The sequence below is a fragment of the Vipera berus genome, assembly GCF_964194415.1.
Source record: "Vipera berus genome assembly, chromosome: 15".
Classification (NCBI taxonomy): Eukaryota; Metazoa; Chordata; class Lepidosauria; order Squamata; family Viperidae; genus Vipera; species Vipera berus.
The window spans coordinates 2,381,305-2,402,920 of NC_138218.1; the positions used below are offsets into that span (position 1 = coordinate 2,381,305).

Genomic DNA, 21,616 nt, shown 5'->3' on the forward strand with positions numbered 1-21,616 from the left:
TTGTGAGCTCTAATCTAGGGCCAGACGGTGCCCCACCTCCTGGAGAGGAATATCTGCTGGGCCGAGTGTATCTGGGCTGCAGTGCTCCCAAGGGCCAGCAGGTGGCGGCAAGACCCATCCCTGGCTGCCCCTGATGGCCGGTGGGGGAGTTGCTGCTCAGCTGTACTTCATCTACAGGGCCGGGAAAGCCGCGATGCCCCTCTCCCCCCTCAGCAAAGACCTCAGTGGGTCCCTCAAAGATCTCTTTGCTGGCAGTTCCTGGGCAACTGCGAGTAAGGACCCGCGGATTGTGGGGGCCGGAGCTGGAGGGCTGGTGCGGCGTTCATCGTCCCGGGCCTAAGATTGCAGCCCTCCAGCCTCGCTCTCATATGTTGCCATTGAGGCTTATTCTAGGGCTCACCCGGAGGGTGTCCACTGGGAACCTTCTCCAGCCGGGGAATCTCAGCCTGGCCCTGGACATCATTGGCTGTCCTGGGAAGTAAAGCTTGATTAGGCTTAGTTGGGACTTCAATGGGAAAGGTGGTTCTCAAGGCCAGTTTATGGTACCATCTCTTCTCCCCACTTTCCTCCTTTCTCTTTGGCAGGGCAGAAGATGTGAGAAAAAAACCCAAGAAAAACATTTGGGAAAAGCATGAGATGAATACAAATATTTAAAGTCAAACAATAATTGCATATCCTCCTTCCCCCCCCCCCATGCACGAAGAGGTTCCAGTGTGAATGCAGAGCGAGTGAAGGGAGGGGCAGAAGCTCTGGAGAGCCAAAACACCGAAACAGGCAGATTCGTGGATGAGATCAGGATCAGAATCACAGAATTAGAAGAGACCTTGTAAATGAATTAATGAATAAATAAGTTGATGATGATGAGAGTTGGAAGGGACCCTGGAGGTCTTCTAGTCCAACCCCCTGCTCAGGCAGGAAGCCCTACACCATTTCAGACAAATGGCTCTCCAGTCTCTTCTTTAAAACCTTCCAGTGTTGCAGCATTGACAGCTTCTGGTGGCAGGTAGTTCCACTGCTTAATTCTTCTCCCTGTCAGGAAATTCCTCCTTCCTCCCCGCTGTTTCCCTCCGTTGCTGCTTCTCCCGCATTCGGGGGGCTTCGGGGACGAGCCCGGCTCCCTCCTCCTCGGGGCGCCCCCCAGATACGGGAAGGCTGCTCTCCCGCCTCCCCCGCCCTTCTCCCCGTCTGCTCCCACCCCCGCGCGGGAGGGGGGCTGCCTGGGGGCCGCGGGGGGGGCCTGGCCGGAGCCCCCCCGGAGGAAGAAGGGAGGAAGCGCCCCCCAACCCCCCCCGCCCTGCCTGGGGAGAGACGCAGCCCGGGAGGCCGCTCAGCTCCGCCGGCCTGGATGCGGGGTGGGGGGGTGGGAAGACGGGACCCCAAAGATCAAAGGGAGCCCCTCGCTCCTCTTCCGAAAGAAAACCTTCGCTACTGCGCAGACGCTCATTGGTCGCTCTGGCGATGGCGGCGATTGGCAAGAGGACTCCCAGGGGCGGTCCCTTCAAGCGAAAGAGAAAGAGCTCCCCGGAAAAGGGCGGGCAGAGAAGTCCCGCCTCCAACTTCCGGGTTCAAACAAAAGTGAGGCACTTAGTTGATTCTGCCGCGGACGGACTCGGAGTCAGGTGGGGATGCCGGAAGTTGCAGTCCGAGAGGCTCTGGCCGAGGAGGGCGGGAGTGAGGGGGGGGCCGAGGCTTGCTCTGGCGGGAGGGGCGCTGGGAGGGAGGCCTGCCCGGAAAGTCTCACTGAGAGGCCGAGGCTGGGACTCTCCTCCGGGGAAGCCGTGACCCGCCTCTCTCCGTTCGCCCCTGCGGGAGTTCGGGCGAGCCCGACGGAGGAAGGGAGGAGGCCCCGCGTAGCAGCCTCGGAAGGAGACGGCGGGGAAGGCCCGGAAGGGATTGGCCGAAGGGGACTCCGCGAAAGGAACCAGAGCGACCAATCGGCGGCGTCCTTCCATCCATAATCCAGTTGGCGTCTGCGCAGTAGCGAAGGTTTTTTTTGGGAAGGGGAGCGAGGGGCTCCGTTTGATCTTTGGGGTCCCGTCTTCCGACCCCCCACCCCGCATCCAGGCCGGCGGAGCTGACGGGCCTCCCGGGCTGCGTCTCTCCCCAGGCAGGGCGGGGTGGAGTTGGGGGGGCGCTTCCTGCCTTGTTCCTCCGGAGGGGGGCTCCGGCCAGGCTCCACCCGCGGCCCCCAGGCAGCCGCCCTTCCTCTCGGGGGTGGGAGCAGATGGGGAGAAGGGCGGGGGAGGCGGGAGGGAGGGCGCCCCGAAGGGAGCCGAGCTCGTCCCCGAAGGCGGGAGAAGCAGCGACGGAGGGAAACTGAGCGGGGAGGAGGGAGGAATTTCCTGACAGGGAGAACAATTAACCAGTGGAACTCCAGGCATTAACCAGGGTGACATGATAGCAGCATTTCAGTATTTGAGGGGGTGCCACAAAGAAGATGGGGTCCACCTACTTCCAAAGCATCAGAAGGCAAGATAAGAAACTGGATGGAAACTAATCAGAGAGAAGCAATCAGGAATTACGGAGCAGTTTCCCAACAATAAGAACATTAACCAGTGGAACAGCTTCCCTTCAGAAGTATTGGGTGATTCATTACCGGAGGCTTTTAAGAAGAGATTGGACAGCCAGTTGTCTCAAATCTCATAGACTCAGAGTCTCCTAGGCTTAGACTAGGAGACCTCCAAGGTCCCTTCCAGTTCTACTCTGAATTTGAATTTGTCTTCACTAACAGCCAATGTTTAACCCTGAACTGTACCCAGGAACTAATTTCAGCTTCAGCAGCTGAAGCATCAAAACCTGGTGATGGGGAGCAAAGGACAGCATACTTAGCTTTTCCCATCCAGGTCAGAGAACCAGCCCAAGTTATCAATTTCCTGATGGTGCCGCCAGCATTACGCTATCATGGCTATGTGATGATACACCGCTTTAGAAATACTTTTCGCAGATCCTGTCTTGCATATCTGCAATAGAAATCAGGATCTTCTCATGGATGAGAAAAAGAAAGCAGAAAAGAACATACACTTGTGGGCAAAACACATTGTATTATAAATGGAAGCTGACTCCGAGCTCCCTCTGCCCAGAGGAAGGCAGTGCTAGGAAGGGCCAAGATCCTCCGCAGAAGCGTCAATCTCCCGGTCCCGCGATGGAAGAGTCAGACTGAGGAAGAGACGCAGCTGCCACCCTAGGGGGGGGGAATGGAGCCCCCAAAGGGGCAGCAGCGTTAAATGACGTACGGCCCCCTAAATCTTGCCCCACCCCCTGGTCAGACGAAGACAACCTTCGCTACTGCGCAGGCGCCATCTTACTGATGGAGGGAAGGAGGACGCTGATTGGTCGCTCTGGCGAGGGTGGCGCTTAGCACCACTACTCCTAGAGGCGGTCCCTTCAAGCGTAAGAGGAAGAGCAACTAGGAAAAGGGCTCGCAGGGAACTCTCGACTGCACTTCCGGGGAAAAATAGATCTGAGGTGCCATAATTGATTTGGCTACAGATTGGGTCGGAGCCAGGTAGGGCGCAAGGGATGCCGGGAGTCGTAGTTTGAGAGGCTCTCTGGCAAAGAGGGAGGGGTGAGGCCGAGTCCTGGTCTGACGGGACGGGCGCTGGGAGGGAGGCCTGCCCGGAAAGTCTCACTGAAAGGCTGAGGTTTCGGCCTTTCTCCCCGGGTGGGGCTGGGACTCCCCTCTGGGGAAGGGACGAAGCTATGACCCGCGTCTCCCCCTTCGCCCCTGCAGGAGTACGGGGGAGCCTGGCAGAGGAAGGAAGGAGGCCCCGCGGAGCAGCCCCGGGAGGAGACGGGGAAGACTCAGAGGGGATGAGCCAAGGGGGACTCCGGGAAAGGAGGCCGCCTGGAGGGCGAAGCGGCGAGCAGGAAACGAGCAGAGACCCCGAGACGGGTCTGGAGGGAGGAGGGTCCCTCAGAAGAGGCGGGAAATTCGGGAGTCCCCAGAGGATCCAGGAGGGAGGAGAGAAATATCAGTGCCCGGAATGTGGAAAATCCTTTAAGAGAAATGGAGATCTTAAAAATCATCTAAGAATCCACACAGGAGAAAAACCATTTAAATGCTTGGAGTGTGGAAAGAGCTTCAGTCAGAGGGGACATCTTTATACACATCAAGGAATCCACACCGCAGAGAAACTGTATGAATGCTCGGAGTGTGGAAAGAGGTTCACTTTGAGGGAAAAGCTTTATGCGCATCAAAGAATCCATACAGCAGAGAAACCTTATAAATGCACGGATTGTAGAAAATGCTTCCAAAGAAATGTAGATCTTAAAAACCATATAAGAATCCACACTGGAGAAAAACCATATAAATGCCTGGAGTGTGGAAAGAGCTTCACTCAGAGGGGAAACCTTTATAGACATCAAAGGATCCACTTAGGCGAGAAACCGCATAAACACCTGGAGTGTGGAAAGAGATTCAGTGAGAGGAGAACAGATGGAAGACTCAGGAGTCCTCAGAGGATCCAGGAGGGAGGAAAGAAATATCAGTGCCCAGAATGTGGAAATTCCTTCATAAGGAATGACCATCTTGAAAGACATTTAAGAATCCACACAGGAGAAAAACCACATAAATGCCTGGAGTGTGGAAAAAGCTTCAGTGAGAGGGGAAACCTTTATAGTCATCAAAAAATTCACACTGGAGAGAAACAGCATAAATGCCTGGAGTGTGGAAAGAGTTTCAGGCTGAGGGGCACCCTTTGTAGACATCAAAGGATCCACACTGGAGAAAAACCATATGAATGCCTGGAGTGTGGAAAGAGCTTCAGTCGGAGGGGTACCTGTAATAGACATCAAAGGATTCACACAGGAGAAAAACCGAATAAATGCACAGTGTGCGCAAAGAGCTTCACTCGGAAGAGCAACCTGTGTAGTCATGAACGAATCCATAGAGGAGAAAACCCTTAGAAATGCCTGGAGTTTGGAAAGAGCTTCAGTCGGAGAGGCAAACTTAATAGACATCAAAGGATCCACACAGGAGAAAAACCGAATAAATGCACAGAGTCTAGAAAGAGCTTCAGTCGGAGGAGCAATCTTTATAGACATCAAAGAATCCACTCAGGATAAAAACCTTATGAATGCTTTGAGTGTGGAAAGAGCTGCAGGGATACGAGCACCTTTCGTGTTCATCAAACAATCCACTAAGGGGAGACACAGCAAAAATGCCTGAAGTGTGGAAAGAACTTCAGTCAGAGGGGAAGCCTTTATGTACATCAAAGGATCCACTCAAGTGAAAAACCGTATCAACACCTGGAGTGTGGAAAGAGCTTTGATCAGAGGTCCACCCTTTATGTACATCAAAGCATCCATTCAGGGGAGAAAGCATATAGATGCCTCCAGTGTGGAAAGTGGTGGTCTTCATAAATATCAAAGAATTCACACAGGAGAAAAACCATATAAATGCCTGGAGTGTGGAAAGGTGTGAACACTTACCCTTCATTGCCCTCTCATTCTTTGTGTGTCAACATTTTACTGTTCCCTTTATTGCTACTCTGTTTAATGATTCTGCCATTCTGTGATTTCTAATAGTTGAATTTGAATCTTACACACTTTTCAAGGGGTACGTAATCTTATGAGTAGACGCGTATTCAGTTCCACAAAGCCGTATCACAATTTCTTCTCATTGGTGAGATTTCATTTTGAGATTCAGAAGCTGCTACTGGAATGTTCTGAAGAAATTAGCAATTTCCATTGTGCCCACGGTTCTTTCCATGGCCCTGGAAATCAGAGTGTTCTCCTGGGTTAATTTTCCCCTTGAAATTGGACTCTCGCGTCTTCCATACCTTTTGGCACACTCCCTCCTACACAGAGAACAAACTGCACTCTTGGTTATTACTGAGTCAATGAGTGAATTTACCCTTTTCTCTCCTTATGCGGGCCATAACCTTTGCCTCCTGTGAAGACCTCTGTGTTGCAGGAATACAGTCCTTGCTGAGGGCCAAGCAACGGGCTTCTTGCACTTGGTTGCAAGGGACTCTCTCAGGCTAAATAGCAAAGGACTTTTTCAATTGTACATGCTAGAGGATTCAGCTGGCCGAATGGTATCTTTTCACAACAGATTTTTGTGGCTCATGATGCTCAGGATCCCTTTTCCCATGCGAACGTTCTTCTTTTAGTACAATGGTTTTATATGGTTATGTTATTATGGGATGTTTCACTAACTGTCCACGTTTGTGATGTAACACGATTTCTTCCATCGAATCATCTATTCCTTTGTACTTTATCTTCTCTATGTGTCCTGTGCTCTTCTTTTCATTTAGGGAAACCTCGTAAGATTAATAAGTTGCCTTTAAATGATCTTCTAATTGGAACAAGTGTGCCGTGGCAGAATCTAGTTGTCTGACCTGCCCCAACTGGGTCCCTTAAGAAGGAAAGATCCTCAACTTCAGATTGAAGCAAACCTTGCCTGTTCTGGAAACCAATTCTGGTCCAATTGGCTATCCTTCGTGTGTCGGCGGGGCTGGTCCTGGTGAAAGGGAAGCCTCATGGCTGCAATCTCCCCCCCCCCATCACCCTTTTCTGAGCAGAGGAAGGAAAGAGATGAGAAGGAAGGAAGGAGGAAGGAAGGAAAAGCAATCCTGTATCCATTGAGACTTGGGCTCAAAGGAGAAAGCACAGGCAGGATTTTATTGGCAGTCCAAGTTAACATTGGTATTCTTGAATTATGAGCTCTTTAGGAAAGTGTCCCCTCCTTGTGTGTTGCAAAGAGCCATTTCCAGTGAGGAAAACAGGACAGAGCAGAGTGGCGGAAAACATTTTCCTTTGCTATATTTCCAGTCTGAATTAGACCAAGGCAGGGTCCCTACAGGAGAGCCCTTGTAAGGGTTATGTATTAATAGAAAAGCAACTAACTTACATCTGATCCAAAATGCTAAAGCTGTTGCACATAAAAAAAAAGAGACGCTCTTACCAACTATCACAGCCACCATTTTGACAGTCTTGCTGTACTGTTGTCTGTGGACGTCCCCACTAAATGCAGGCATGGGATAAACAACCTGGCTTGTTCTCGGTCTTTTAAGTGGCCACAGACTAATAGCCAAAGTGGCATTTGATCACAAGGTAAGAAGGCATAGAGAAATATTTCCCCTTTTGCCTTTCAGCATCCAAGGGAAGGAGAAAGGGAAAGAGGAAAGAAAGAAAAAGAAGGGAAGGGGGGAAGGAAAAAGAAGAAAATTGGGGAGGGAGGAAGATTATAATGAGAGGAAGGGTCTGAGATAAGTCCTGTCTTAGCAGTTTACCACAAGCAGCCATGCTGCCCTTTTGCCAATCTCTTGTAAGTTCCTCCTAACCTCTCCTGGTGGTCTCCCATCAAATTGCCAAGGAGAGCGAGCCAATCAGTAGCAGCCTTGAAGAGGAGGTAAGTGCAGCTGGGTGCCTCCCGAGCAGCTGGCATCACTGTGGGTCCTCTGCATGGCCTGAGAACAACAGCCAGGCTCCTCTGGTGGACAAGGCTATAGTGCTCACCCTGGTCTTGCCTTCCTCACCTGGAGACAATGGATCCCAACCCCATCCCTGCCCTGGCCCCCATGGGTGCCGCCTCCGATATGAGCAATGTTGAGATTGCCACCCCCATCCCAGCTCCCCAACGTCAACCCCAATTGTAATGCAGCCCTCAATGAAATTTAGCATGTTGGGCAGACTACCTGGGCAGGTGGCTGTCATGCACTAATCTGGAGACAGCCAGCACCCCACCTCCTTGGCAGGAAGGCAGGCTAGGAGTGGCCCTTCAAAGAAAACTTGGGGCTGAGCATCTCAGGGAGGGCCTGCAGATGGCGCAAAGTCTGGTCCTTTGCTGCCCCCTGATGGCTGATAGCAGAGCTGCTGCTCTAATTCCATCTCAAGAACCCAGGCAGCTTTGGCAGCTCCCACAGTAAGGATGGCAGTTGGGTCCTTCAAAGTGCTCCCCTGACCTCTCTGGTGGTTCCTCAGCAGGTGCAAGGGCCCTTGGACCATGGGGGCCGAAAAGCAGGGGCTGGGTGGGTGGCTGGTGCGGAGGGAAATTGTTCCATAGTCCCCATCTGTGGCTTCCTGGCCAAGAATTGCTTTGTTTGCCTAAAGTCACTTGCATCAGCTATATTATATGTCGAGGTACAAAGTTTTCACTGCCAGGGAAATGCTGTTCTCCAATTGCCGTTGCCTTCTATCAAGTGCCAGGAACACTGGTGGTGTGTTCCTAGCCCCCTGAGGGTTTTTCTTTTTCTTTTTTCATATAGAGAAATGCAAGAGTGCTCTCCACCACCACCACCCCTGCTGGATACCCCAGGAAAAGTTGCTTCTTTACCCAGGAAACCAGTTCCACCAACCTGCTCTGCAGCTTCCAAGCAACAGCCTGGCTGCCCTGATCAGGTGTCAGGACCCACCCCAATCCACATCTTAGGAAAGAACTCTTGGAGACAGGATTGTCCAAACAGGAACTTTTACTAAAACATGATTGACAGTGGATAATCTAGACTGAATCTAGAAACTGTCTCGCAGGTCGATACTTTTAAAGTGTCCACGAGTAAAAACCCCTTCTGTCCATTTGGTCAATCCGGGTTCAGTTAAGTTTCAGGTGCCAAAACACTTCATGGGAAAAGAGAACTTCCATGCATTTACAATATTTGCTTCCTCCCCTTCAAATTCCAATTGGAGATACAAACTAGAATCCCCCATCCCCCAGATTCAAGGTGCTGGTGATGACCTATAAAGCCCTAAATGGCATGGTTCCGGGTTATTTACGGGAGCACCTTTTGCCGGCGTTAACCTCCCATCGTCCTCTGCGCTCCCAGAGAGGGCCTCCTCAGGGTGCCATCGGTCAAGGAATGTCGACTGGTGGCCCCCAGGGGAAGAGCATTCTCTGTGGGCGCACCTCCCCTCTGGAATCAGCTTCCGGTTGAGCTCCAGATGGCTCCCGACCTTCGCTTGTTTCGCCGCGACCTGAAGACCTGGCTATTTGAACTTGCCGGCCTGGACTGAGGGATTGGATTTTAGAGTTTAAATTTTAAAAATTTTAAATTTTAGAATGTATTTATTACTTAGGGTTATTGATTTAATCTTATTTTAATTTTTATACCTTGTGCGTTGTTAGCATTTTAATTGCCCTGTACACCGCCCCGAGTCCTTGGAGAGGGGCGGTATATAAATCTAATAAAATAAAATAAATCCCCCTCTTTCTTTGTTCTTCTCAGTTCAAAGGTTCTTCCCTGGTCTTTGATGATGGCCTCCAGGCAGGCTGAATAAACAACCTTCCATCTAATGGATAGGGATGGCCAATTAATGGGAATGGCAGAATCCAGTAATGAGAGATTTAGGGTTGCACAGATAGGGTGTTAGGAATGGAATATAAATGGATTCTGACACCAGGGTTCCAAATTCACAGTTCTAGTGCCTTCCAAGCTGCCTGATGAAAGGAAGCACCTGATTTTCCATGCTATTTTTTTATTTAGAAGAGTCATAAATCAAAATTTACACCCAATGTATTATGAAGGATCTGTCAATACTGTTTAATTGCATCAGTGTCAACGGACTTCACAGTAAATTGAAATTATTTGGTAAAAGGGTACCCCTGAATACTTTTTGCTCCAATGGGAGGATTCGACCATTCACCTTGTCCTTCTCTGACTCTTCTGCACAGAATTTGAGGGGCCCAAACCGGGCACAGTGTTTATGATTCAGGTTGAGCAGAGCAGAACTGATCAGAACAATTCTCGGCCTCTGTTTCATGGCCCTGATCTGAATTCTTAGGAGAGGACAGTTTCTGGCTCCTTCTCCACCTTCAGGAGGGGTCTCAGCTGCAGCCAGGATGGCCCAGAAAAGAGGCAGCTGAGAGGCTGGCTGGAACTCAAGCAGGAAGTAAGGAAGGCTGGTCTTGGACAATAGGCAAAGCCCCGGAAATCCAGCCCTTCTCAACACTGCCACACTTAGCATGTGTGAATGTGGGTGTTAGATCCTAGGGAGGAAATTGTGTTGCATTGTGTGAACGGAAACAAGACGTTGTGCTGAAGTACAAAATCGCAACTTTCTTGCCATTCAGCCTCTACAGTGCCTTCACCAGCCTTCCTGGGCAGGTTGTTGTGAGCTCTCATCTAGGGCCAGACAGTGCCCTGCCTCCATGAGAGGAATAGCTGCCCTCCAAAGGAAACACTGGGCCGAGCGTATCTGGGCTGCAGTGGTCCCAAGGGCCAGCAGGTGGCGCCAAGACCCATCCTTGGCTGCCCCTGATGGCCGGTGGGGGAGTTGCTGCTCAGCTGTACTTCCATCTCCAGGGCTGGGAAAGCCATGGCACTCCGCGCCCCCCCCCAAACAAAGACCTCAGCGGGTCCCTCAAAGATCTTTTCACTGGCAGTTCCTGGGCAAGGGCAAGGAAGGACCCGCAGATTGTGGGGGCCGGAGCTGGAGGGCTGGTTCGGCCTTCATCGTCCCGGGCCTACGTTTGCAGCTCTCCAGCCTTAAACAGGGCAACAGCAGGAGGAGGACCCACAGAAGTTGCTCTTGGTTGCTCTCATATGTTGCCATTGAGGCTTATTGTAGGGACTCGCCCGGAGGGTGTCCACTGGGAACCTCTCAGCCTGGCCCTGGACATCATTGGCTGTCCTGGGAAGTAATCTTGATTAGGGTTAGTTGGGACTTCAATGGGAAAGGTGGTTCTTAAGGCCAGTTTATGGGACCATCTCTTCTCCCCAGTTTCCTCCTTCCTCTTTGGCAGGGCAGAAGATGAGAAAAAAAAACCAAGAAAATCATTTGGGAAAAGCATGAGATGAATACAAATATTTAAAGTCAAACAATACATGTAATTGCATATCCTCCTCCCCCCCCCCCCATGCACGAAGAGGTTCCAGTGTGAATGCAGAGCGAGTGAAGGGAGGGGCAGAAGCTCTGGAGAGCCAAAACACCGAAACAGGCAGATTCGTGGATGAGATCAGGATCAGAATCACAGAATTAGAAGAGACCTTGTAAATGAATTAATGAATAAATAAATAAATAAGTTGATGATGATGATGAGAGTTGGAAGGGACCCTGGAGGTCTTCTAGTCCAGCCCCCTGCTCAGGCAGGAAACCCTACACCATTTCAGACAAATGGCTGTCCAGTCTCTTCTTTAAAACTTCCAGTGTTGCAGCATTGACAGCTTCTGGTGGCAGGTAGTTCCACTGCTTAATTCTTCTCCCTGTCAGGAAATTCCTCCCTCCTCCCCGCTGGCTTTCCCTCCGTCCTGCTTCTCCCGCCTTCGGGGGGCTTCGGGGACGAGCCCGGCTCCCTCCTCCTCGGGGCGCCCCCCAGATACGGGAAGGCTGCTCTCCCGCCTCCCCCGCCCTTCTCCCCATCGGCTCCCACCCCCGCGCGGGAGGGGGGCTGCCTGGGGGCCGCGGGGGGGCCTGGCCGGAGCCCCCCCAACTCCCCCCCGCCCTGCCTGGGGAGAGACGCAGCCCGGGAGGGGGGGCGAGAAGACGGGACCCCAGACGAAGACAGACTCCGCTACTACGCAGGCGCCACGTAGCTGATGGATGCAAGGAGGACGCCGATTGGTCGCTCTGGCGAGGGCGGCTATTGGCAGGAGGACTCGCAGGGGCGGTCCCTTCAAGCGAAAGAGGAAGAGCAACCGGCAAAAGGGTGCGCAGAGAAGTCCCGCCTCCACTTCCGGGAACGAATCGAACTGAGGCGCTTAATTGACTCGGCCGCGGACGGGCTCGGAGCCAGGTAGGTCGCAAGGGATGCCGGGAGTCGCAGTCCGAGCTCTTCTCTGGCGGAGAAAGGGGGGAGGGGGGAGCCCGAGGCCTGGTCTGGCGGGAGGGGCGCTGGGAGGGAGGCCTGCCCGGAAAGTCTCACTGAGAGGCCGAGGCTTCGGCTTTCCTCCCCTGGCCGGGGCTGGGACTCCCCTCCGGGGAAGGGACGAAGCCGTGACCCGCCTCTCCTCTCCATTCCCCCCTGCAGGAGGACGGGCGAGCCCGGCGGAGGAAGGAAGGAAGGAAGGAGGCCCCGCGGAGCAGCCCCGGGAGGAGAAGGCGGGGAAGGCCCGGAAGGGATGAACGGAGGGGGACTCCGGGAAAGGAGACTGCCTGGAGGGCGAAGCGGGGAGCAGGAAACGGGCGGAAACGCCGAGACGGGCCTGGAGGGCGGAGAGTCCCTCAGAAGAGGCGGGAAACTCGGGAAACGCCACAGAATACAGGAGGGAGGAGAGAAATATCAGTGCCCAGAATGTGGAAAATCCTTCAGATCAAATGGAATTCTTGAAAGGCATCTAAGAATCCACACAGGAGAAAAACCATTTAAATGCCTGGAGTGTGGAAAGGGCTTCAGTCAGAGGGGAAACCTTTATAGACATCAAAGGATACACACAGGAGAAAAATCGTATAAATGCCCAGACTGTGGAAAATGCTTCCAAAGAAATGTAGATCTTAAAAAACATCTAAGAATCCACACTGGAGAAAAACCATATAAATGCCTGGAGTGTGGAAAAAGCTTCAGTCAGAGGGGACACCTTTATACTCATCAAAAAATTCACACTGTAGAGAAACAGCATAAATGCCTGGAGTGTGGAAAGAGCTTCAGTCGGAAGGGCACCCTTTGTAGACATCAAAGGATCCACACTGGAGAAAAACCATATGAATGCCTGGATTGTGGAAAGAGCTTCAGTCTGAGGGGCAGCCTTAATATACATCAAAGGACCCACACTGGAGAAAAACCGTATAAATGCCTGGAGTGTGGAAACAGCTTCAGTCTGAGGGGAAGCCTTAATATACATCAAAGGATCCACACTGGAGAAAAACCATATGAATGCCTGGAGTGTGGAAAGAGCTTTAGTGATAGGGGAACTTTTCGTGTTCATCAAAGTATCCACTCAGGAGAGACACAGCATAAATGCCTGGAGTGTGGAAAGAACTTCAGTCAGAGGGGAAACCTTTATGTACATCAAAGGATCCACACAGGAGAAAAACCAAATAAATGCCTGGAGTGTGGAAAGTGCTTCAGTCAGAGGGGAAACCTTTATGTACATCAAAGGATCCATTCAGGCGAGAAACCATATAAATGCCTCCAGTGTGGAAAGAGCTTTACTGAAAGTGGTCTTCGTAAACATCAAACAATTCACACAGGAGAAAAACCATATGTCTAGAGTTTAGAAGATGTGAACATGTACCCTTCATTGCCATCTCATCCTTTGTGTGACAACATTGTACTGCTCCCTTTATTGTTACTCTCTATTTAATGATTCTGCTATTCTGTGATGCCTAATAGTTGAATTTGAATCTTACACACATTTCAAGGGGTACGTAATCTTAATGAGAAGTGTATTCAATTCCACAAAGCCATATCACAATTTCTTCTCATTGGTGACATTTTATTTTGAGATTCAGAAGCTGCTACTGGAATGTTCTCAAGAAACCTAGCAATTTCCATTGTGCCCACGGTTCTTTTCATGGGCCTGGAAATCAGAGCGTTCTCCTGGTTTAATTTTCCCCTTGGAATTGGACTCTTGCCTCTTCCGTACCTTTTGGCACACTCCCTCCTTCCACACAGAGAACAAACTGCACTCTTGGTTATTACTGAGTCAATGTGTCAATTTACCCTTTTCTGTCCTTAATGCGGGCCATAACCTTTGCCTCCTATGAAGACCTGTGTTTTGCAGGAATACAGTCCTTCCTGAGGGCCAAGCAACAGGTTTCTTGCACTTGGTTGCACTTTCTTGTAACTTTAATAATTTTATGATAACCTTGTAATATTCTAGGTCCTTGTAACTTTCTAACTGCAAAACAAGGCACTCTCAGGCTGAATAGCAAAGGATTTTTTCAATGATACATTCTAAAGTTTCAGCTGGCTGAAATGGTATCTTTTCACAACAGATTTATATGGCTCAGGATGCCTTTTCCCATGCGAACATTCTCTTTTTAATGCAATGGTTTTAAATGGTTATGTTATTATGGGATGTTTAACTTACTGTCCACGTTTCTGATTAACAGGATTTCTTCCATTCAATCAACTATTCTTTTGCCATGGTAGAATCTAGGTGTCTGGCATGCTCCAACTAGGTCCCTTAGGAAGGAAAGATCCTCAACTTCATCAGATTGAAGCAAAAGGTGCCTCTCGTAGAAACCAATTCTGGTTGAATTCGATATCCCTCGTGGGTGGGCGGGGCTGGTTCTGGTAAAAGGGAAGCCTCGTGGCTACAAGGCTAGGGCAGCAAGGGGGCCATGGAGGTGGTGGGGGGAGGGTGGCACTTATCTACAACCTGGTTGCGTCCATCAAAGCCAGAATGTGCTCAGCCTTAGATCCACAGGGCAGCCCTGGAACCAGCGAGTGGCCCCCCCACAGGGTGTGCGCACAGGAGATTGCCAGCGCCAGAGCCATGGGTGAAGTCAGCCTGTAGGGAAGATAGGGAGCAAGGTCATCAGACTGCTTGCGCATGCGCCCGGGGCACAGGGCAGGGCACACGTCGCTGGTTCCAGGGCTATCCTGGACCACGTCATATCAAGTTGAATAGTACGTGTATTGGCTTCCCCCTTGGTTCCTTTCTCTCCAAATATCTTGCATCCCTAATTTGTCCACCATCTTGAAAAATTTTTGGCAATATTCTTCTGGGTCCCTTTATTTCTTCCTTGCTTTTATAGTCTAGCTTCTGTCTATTATTGCATTAAAATTGCCCATAATACAGATGTTCTCACAGTCTATCACCCATAGTGCATTATATAGTTTCCTATAGAACTGTTCTTGCCCCCCATTTGGGGCATAGAATCCTTCTAATATGATCTGTTTTGGTTAATTATCATCTCCACTACTAAAATCCTACCTTCTCTTATCTTTATAAATTTGCTTGGCTAAGATTGAGACTCTGGTATATATTGCTACTCCTCTTTTTTGTGTTGTGATAAAGATGTAAACATTTTTTGCAGTTTAGGGTATTCCAACACCTGTCTATGCTGTTCCTTAATATGAGTCTCTTGGATAACTATAACATCTAAATTTCTTATGGTCAGTTTATTAAAAGTTTGGAGGGAGGGAGTTGTGTTGTGTGAACGGAAACAAGATGTTGTGCTGAACTATAAACTCGCAACTTTCTTGCCATTCAGCCTCTGGAATGCCTTCGCCAGCCTACCTGACCAGGTTGTTGTGTGCTCCAATCTAGGGCCAGGCATTGCCCTACTACCCTCTTTGGAGGATGAGCTGCCCTCCAAAGAAGACCGGGGCCAAGCATCTCTGGGCTGCAGCACTCCTGAGGGCCGGCAGGTGACGCCAACACTCATCCTTTGCTGCCCCCAATGGCCGGTGTGGGAGTTGCTGCTCGGCTGTACTGCATCTCGAGGGCGGGGAAAGGCCGTGGCGCCCCCCAGCAAAGACCTCCTTGCCCTTAAATATCAAGAAGTGCTAACAAGGATTATTTGCCCTTGCAATTATGCATACTAGCAATGCCAGGCTTATTCCTTTGGAAAGCCCTCCCCCCTCCATTTTGTGCCTGAAGAGGTCTGCCTCTTTGCATGTAGAAGCTCCATTAAGACAGCTGCTTGAACAAGACTCACTGATGCAGATCACTCCCTAATATTCCCCCACTGTGGCCATCACCCTCTTCTCTGGGACAGCCCTGATATCTTGTCATTAAGGTAATTTCTTGATATCAGAAGTTTTCTATATAATACTCTAGCTTAGTTCTGTTTTTCAGAATCTTCGGCAAATTGCAGGCTAAATTTCCTCGTGGGAATTGAAGAGCTCTGACAAAGGACAGGGATTTCCTAGAAAGTTCTTGTGGAAGACAGAAAACCTGAAGAGAAGGCCGGAGAATCAGAGGACCTTGAGTCAGACGAAATCCTTAGTGGATCAGAAAGGCTTGGCCTGGGCTCCACCTCTGGGCATCTTGCGGAAAAGAAGAAATAGGGGAGACATCATAGCTCTGTTCCAGTATTTGAGGGGCTGCCACAAGGCAGAGGGGGCCAGATTGTTCACCAAAGCACCAGAGGGAAGGACGAGAAACAATGGTTGGAAACTGAGCAAAGAGAGAAGCAACCTGGAACTAAGGAGACATTTCCTGAGAGTGAGGACAATCAACCAGTGGAACAGCCTGCCACCAGAAATCGTGGGCGCTCCATCAATGGAGGTTTTTAAGAAAAGACTGGACATCCACCTGCCTGATACTATATAGGTTCTCCTGTTTGAGCAGGGGATTGGACTAGAAGACTTCCAAGGTCACTTCCAGCTGTTCTGTATTAAGAGGAATTTTGGAAGAGGAAGTCCACAAGTCATAAAAGGGCCGAGTTTGAAGACCCCTGATCTAGCCTATCAAAGGGAAGGCGTTGGGAGGGAGAGAATAGCTGCCTTTTGCTACTTTAGGGGCTGTAACAGAGAAGAGAGGATTGATTTATTTTCCATAGTACCCGAAAGCAGGGCAAGGAGTAATGGGTGAAGGTTGTTAAGGAAAGATCAAACCTAGAAATAAAAGTTTTCTGACAGAACTATTAATGAGTGAAATAGCTTACCTCCCAGAGTTATGTCTGCTCCATCACTGGAGCCTTTCAAAAACAGACCGAACAACCATTTTTTTAAAAAAAATATTTTATTAGTTTTCTAATTTTCCAGTTAAGTATTAAAAAAGCAACCTGGTGGCTGGGTTAATCAAAAGTTCAATAAGATACATAAATCTATAGTACAAATTTCAAATAACAAATGTTTCCTCTCTTTTCCCCTTAATATCTGCTCTCATGTTACGCTAATACAGTTATCAAGTAAAAAACATTATGACATTTATCAATATTTTTTAGCTTATACGTATCTTGTCTTTACATTCCAGATTGAACCAGCATTTGAGCAGGATGGTGTAACCCAGGTCTCCTACTTGAGCAGAGGGCTGGACTAGACAACCTTTGAGTGCCTTCCAGCCCTATTGAGGCAGGCTATAAAGGCTGTGGGCTTTTGGGAACAAAGAATGCCGTTTGATCTGCGCTGGCTTTTCAGACCTCGCCTTGTCCTCCCACAATCAACTGTTTCTCTGCAAAAGTTCAGAATGGATTAAGAGTCTTGCTTTCCTTAGTGACCAGCTGAGGCAGTTCCTTAGAAACCCATAACAGAAGGGCACCAAAAAGAATGTCTTATTGCTTTAAAGCCCTCTATGGACAGGGTTATCGAATCAGAGAATAACAAGAGTTTTTGCACTGTTTATTAAACTCAGCCCTTCTCTTTGCTCAGAAGTGATGATAAAAATATTAGGCATGCTCTACCGAATAACAGGTGCTAGCCAGGGGCAGGTAGGTATGCATTACATTTATACAACCACACACTTTAATAAAAGCAGAACGTAGAAGCCAGTAAAGAACCTCCCAGCTCCTCCATACCCAGCGTATCCCCCCTTGTCTGGAATCATTGAGGGTCTCCTGCTGGAGCTGGGGTTGGACTAGAAGACCTCCAAGGTCCCTTCCAGCTCGGTTGTTCTGTTGGCTGGTAAGAGAACGCCCTGCCTACGTCTAAAAGCACCTGGAGGGCGTCGCTGGGCTCCAGCATCGGATCTCGCAGCCAAGGAGAAGCTGGCTGGAGCCTGAGAGCAGCAGGAGCAGGAATCCCTCCAGCCTTTGGGGAGTGCATGGAATGCGGGGAGCCCCCCAAGGCCGAGGGTCCCGGGCCAGGCTTCCTGGGGGAGAGGGGCGCATTTGGGGGGGTGACGGAGGAAAAGGTTTCCCTTTCTGGAGGATTCGGCCTCAGGACCCAAGAGGTCCGAGAGGCCCAGATGTTAAGGGGGGGCCGCCTGGATGCGGGGCGGGGAAGAGCGGACCCCCAAGTTCAAAGGGAGCCCCTCCTGTCATCTCCGCCCCGACAATAAAACTCCCGCTGCTTCTGCGCAGGCGCTATCTGATTCAAGGAGGGAGGCCGATTGCTCGCTCTGACGACGGCAGCGATTGGCAAGAGGACAGCTCAATGCGGTCCCTGTACAGAAATAGGCAGAGCTTCCAGGAAAAGGGCGCGCACATCTGGGATTAAACTGAGGCGCTTAATTGATTCCGCGCCGAGTCTAGCACGCCCCTCAATACTGCGCAGGCGCCTTCTGGCTGATTCCAGGAAGAAGGGCGCAGATTGGTCACTCGGGACAGGACGGTGATTGGCAAGAGGACTCCTAAGAGGAACAGGCGGAGCTTATAGAGGAAAAGGCGCTCAGAGAGGTTCCGCCTCCACTTCCGTAAAGGAAAAGAACTGGGGCGCCCTAATTAACTTGCCCGCGGACAGGCTCTGAGCCTTGTAGGGCGCAAGGGATGCCGGGAGTTGCAGTCCGAGAGGCTCTGTGGTGGAGAAGGGAGGGAGGTGTGTTATATGTTTAATGTAATGTTAAGAGTTAGAAGAATGTTAACGTTGTATGAGGTAAACACGGTGACAGAAATACACGCGGGAGCTTTTGACAGCTGTCAAAAGCTGCCGCCAGCAAAACCAAATGCGCAGCCAGCTGACAGATCTCCGCTGTCAAAACAAGTTCACCACGCATGGGCCACCGCCACAAGGACGCGAAGCTGTCAAAACACTCCGCAGCTGATTGGCTCAGCAGTCCCGGCGGGAGAAGAACAAGCAGCGGATTGGCGCAGCCGGCCGGCTGCCGGCTATAAAAGAGCTGAAGCTGAGCACCAACTTGTCCGGTACCACAATAAACCTGTTAGACCCAGCCAGCTGTCTCCGAGTGGTCTTTAAGCCACTTCACTGGCGACGAAGGTGGGATCTGCTTCGCCGAGCTGAAGTCACCGCCAGGGAAGAGAGTTCCCGGTGACCAGAGCGAGTCACGGCTGAGTCACAACGGGAAATTATAACTTCCACGAACGCGGCGGAGCAGATTACCGGACTGAGACAGTATGGCCAACTTCGGACGCGTACGAGAATTCGACACCCGCCATCCGGAGCGTTGGGAATCGCATCTAGGGCAGGTCGAAGGGTTCCTTCTGGTCAGTAAGATCACGGAAGACCAAGCCAAAGCGGCAGCCCTCCTATACATAAGCGGCCCCGCAGTTTACGACGTCACCGTCGGGCTATTCAGCCCGGAACCGATTGCGGAGGTACCCTACGCTGAACTAACTGAGAGACTCAACAAACACTTCATGCCAGCACGTTCGGAGCTGTACTGGAGAGTTCAATTCGTGCGTCGACGCCAGCGACCGGATGAATCTGCGAATGACTTTATCGCAGGAGTCCGGCACGCCGCCTGAAGCTGCCGATTCCCAGACTTGGAGGACCGGATCAGGGACCAAATAGTCATCGGGCTCAAAGATGAGCGCCTCCAGAAGAAGATTATTGCAAAACCCGATTTAAATTTAGCAGAGGTCTCCAGGGAAGTGCTAGCGTACGAGGACAGCCACCGAGGGGACCCCGCACGGTCCGCCAGCGAACAACATGGGACGGTACATCAGGATGAAACAACCCCTAGTGACGACGATGAAACCATAGACCTGACCGACGTGGACGCCATACAACGGCGACTGGAGAAACTCCAAAACCGCCGGAATGACCACGGAGAACAACAAAAAGCAAGAAGATACAACTCCCCTCGAAGCTACCCCAGGGAACAACGGTCCACCTGTGCTAGCTGCGGGGGCAACCATGCCCGGGCCGTCTGCCGCTTCCATAATGCCAAGTGCCATAACTGCGGAAAAACCGGGCACATCAGGACAGTATGCCGGAGCCGACCCCGCGAGAATCTTCACGAGTTGGAGGCCACCTCCCCAGGTACGAGACCTACCAGAGCCTATAGCAGGAAGCCCCCGGGGAGCCTAGTGCAGGTGGTAGACAGGGATAAGGACGCTAAAGGGGTCCACCAACTAAACCCCAAGGTAAAAATTAGAGCAAAACTTCAAGGGGTCCCCTGCGACATGGAAGTCGACTCCGGGTCTTCAGTGTCATTAATCTCCCTCAAAACCTTTAAGGAAATTTGCCGGCTTAACAATAAGCAAATTCCCTTAGAAACCCCCCCCCCGGATACATCTGGCTGACTTACCAGAAAACCCCCATTCAATTAAAAGGGAAGGCCCGAGTGTTGGTGGAGTTTAAAAAATTCCGAGGGCCACTGGAGGTGTTAGTAACACAGGGGGAGCGCACTAGCCTAATCGGGTTGAACTGGTTTAAGGCCTTAGGCATTGCCATCACAGGGGTCAACGCAACACAGGCCGCAAGCCTCGAAGCCGTCTGCAATCACTTTGCAGACGTCTTCGATGGCTCCCTGGGGAAATACTCCGGCCCACCCATCTCCTTAAAACTCAACCCCACCGTACAACCAATCCAAATCAGAGCCAGAAGAGTCCCATTTGCCCTCAAAAAGAAAATTGAGGACGAACTGGAACGCCTGGTTAAATTAGGGGTCCTAGAACCTACGGACGGGGGAAGTTGGGAAACCCCAATTGTCACCCCAATTAAGGCTAACGGCCAAATTCGGCTCTGCGCCGACTACAAGGCCACCCTGAACCTAGCATTAAATGCACATGCTTACCCAGTTCCGGCGGTGAAAGACGTCCTTGCTTCCATCCGCTCCGGCGCCATCTTAGCCAAATTAGACTTGGCTCAGGCGTACTTGCAACTCCCAGTAACTAAGGAAACAGCGGATGCGCAGACTATCGTCACTCACCGCGGGGCTTTTAAAGTCAAGCGGTTACAATTTGGCATATCAGCTGCCCCGGGAATATTCCAAGGAATAATGGAGAAGACCTTAAAAGGAATTCCCGGGGTCTGCCCCTACTTCGACGATGTCCTCATCGCCGGCGAATCAGAGACAATCCTAGCGGACAGACTGTCAGCTGTTCTAAACTGATTTAGAACGGCCGGTCTTAAATTGAAAAACGAAAAATGCTCAATTGGGGTGCCTTCCACGGAATTCCTTGGGCATAGAATCGATGCCCATGGAATCCATCCAACCAACTCTAAACTTAAGGCTATCAAAGCAGCCCCCACCCCCAAAAATAAGCAAGAGCTGCAAGCCTTCTTAGGCTTACTGAACTTCTATCATGCATTTTTACCCTCTAAAGCAACAATAGCCGAACCACTACATAGATTATTAGATAAGGGGACCCCATGGACCTGGACTAAAAGACATGAAACCAGTTTCCAAAATCTAAAAGACATCATCTGTAACAGCTCCACTGTCACCCTATTTAAAGAGGATTTCTCTCTATGCATCGCTTGCGACGCATCCCCATACGGGATAGGTGCCGTCCTGAGCCATCTAACCGAAAACGGAACACAAAGACCAATAGCATTTTATTCTAGAACCCTCTCCAAAGCAGAACGAAATTATGCCCAAATTGACAGGGAGGCATTAGCGATTGTCGCCGGCGTGAAGAAATTTCACGATTACCTCTACGGCAGACCATTTACCATTTTTACTGACCATAAACCACTTTTAGGTATATTCACTTGGAACAAAATAACTCCCCAAATACTGTCACCTAGAATCTTAAGATGGTCAACCTTCTTATCAGCATACTCTTTCAAACTGGTACACAAACCGGGGAGGGAATTGGGCCACGCTGATGGACTCAGCAGGCTTCCCTTGCAGGCAGTGGACCCCGACCCGGCCCTAGCCGGGCACATTTTAGCAATTTCAGAACTACCAGAATGTCCATTGTCAGCCAAAGACATAGCCTCCACCACAGCCAGGGACAAATATCTTAGCAGGGTACTGCGGTGGGTCACGGCTGGGTGGCC

General features: G+C 50.6%; 2 protein-coding genes and 1 long non-coding RNA gene across 3 annotated transcripts; all 3 read left to right on the forward strand.

Annotated features, from left to right (window-relative positions):
• The first annotated feature begins 1,734 nt into the window (after positions 1 to 1,734).
• Positions 1,735 to 9,163, forward strand: LOC308674984. Its single transcript, XR_014028021.1, has 2 exons — positions 1,735 to 1,986; positions 8,211 to 9,163. It is a non-coding gene; the product is annotated as an uncharacterized lncRNA (long non-coding RNA).
• Positions 3,593 to 9,163, forward strand: LOC308674974 (uncharacterized protein). Its single transcript, XM_081339880.1, has 2 exons — positions 3,593 to 5,416; positions 6,258 to 9,163. Exon 1 carries the CDS (start codon positions 3,700 to 3,702, stop codon positions 4,903 to 4,905), a length of 1,206 nt encoding a protein of 401 aa, XP_081196006.1. The 5' UTR covers positions 3,593 to 3,699; the 3' UTR covers positions 4,906 to 5,416; positions 6,258 to 9,163.
• Positions 9,164 to 11,474: 2,311 nt separating this feature from the next.
• On the forward strand, positions 11,475 to 17,554 carry LOC308675002 (uncharacterized protein; the record flags this gene model as incomplete). Its single annotated transcript, XM_081339928.1, has 3 exons — positions 11,475 to 11,671; positions 11,906 to 13,238; positions 16,746 to 17,554. The coding sequence occupies 2 exons, from the start codon at positions 11,475 to 11,477 to the stop codon at positions 13,083 to 13,085; spliced, it is 1,377 nt and encodes a 458-aa protein (XP_081196054.1). The 3' UTR covers positions 13,086 to 13,238; positions 16,746 to 17,554.
• Between the last annotated feature and the right edge of the window lie 4,062 nt (positions 17,555 to 21,616).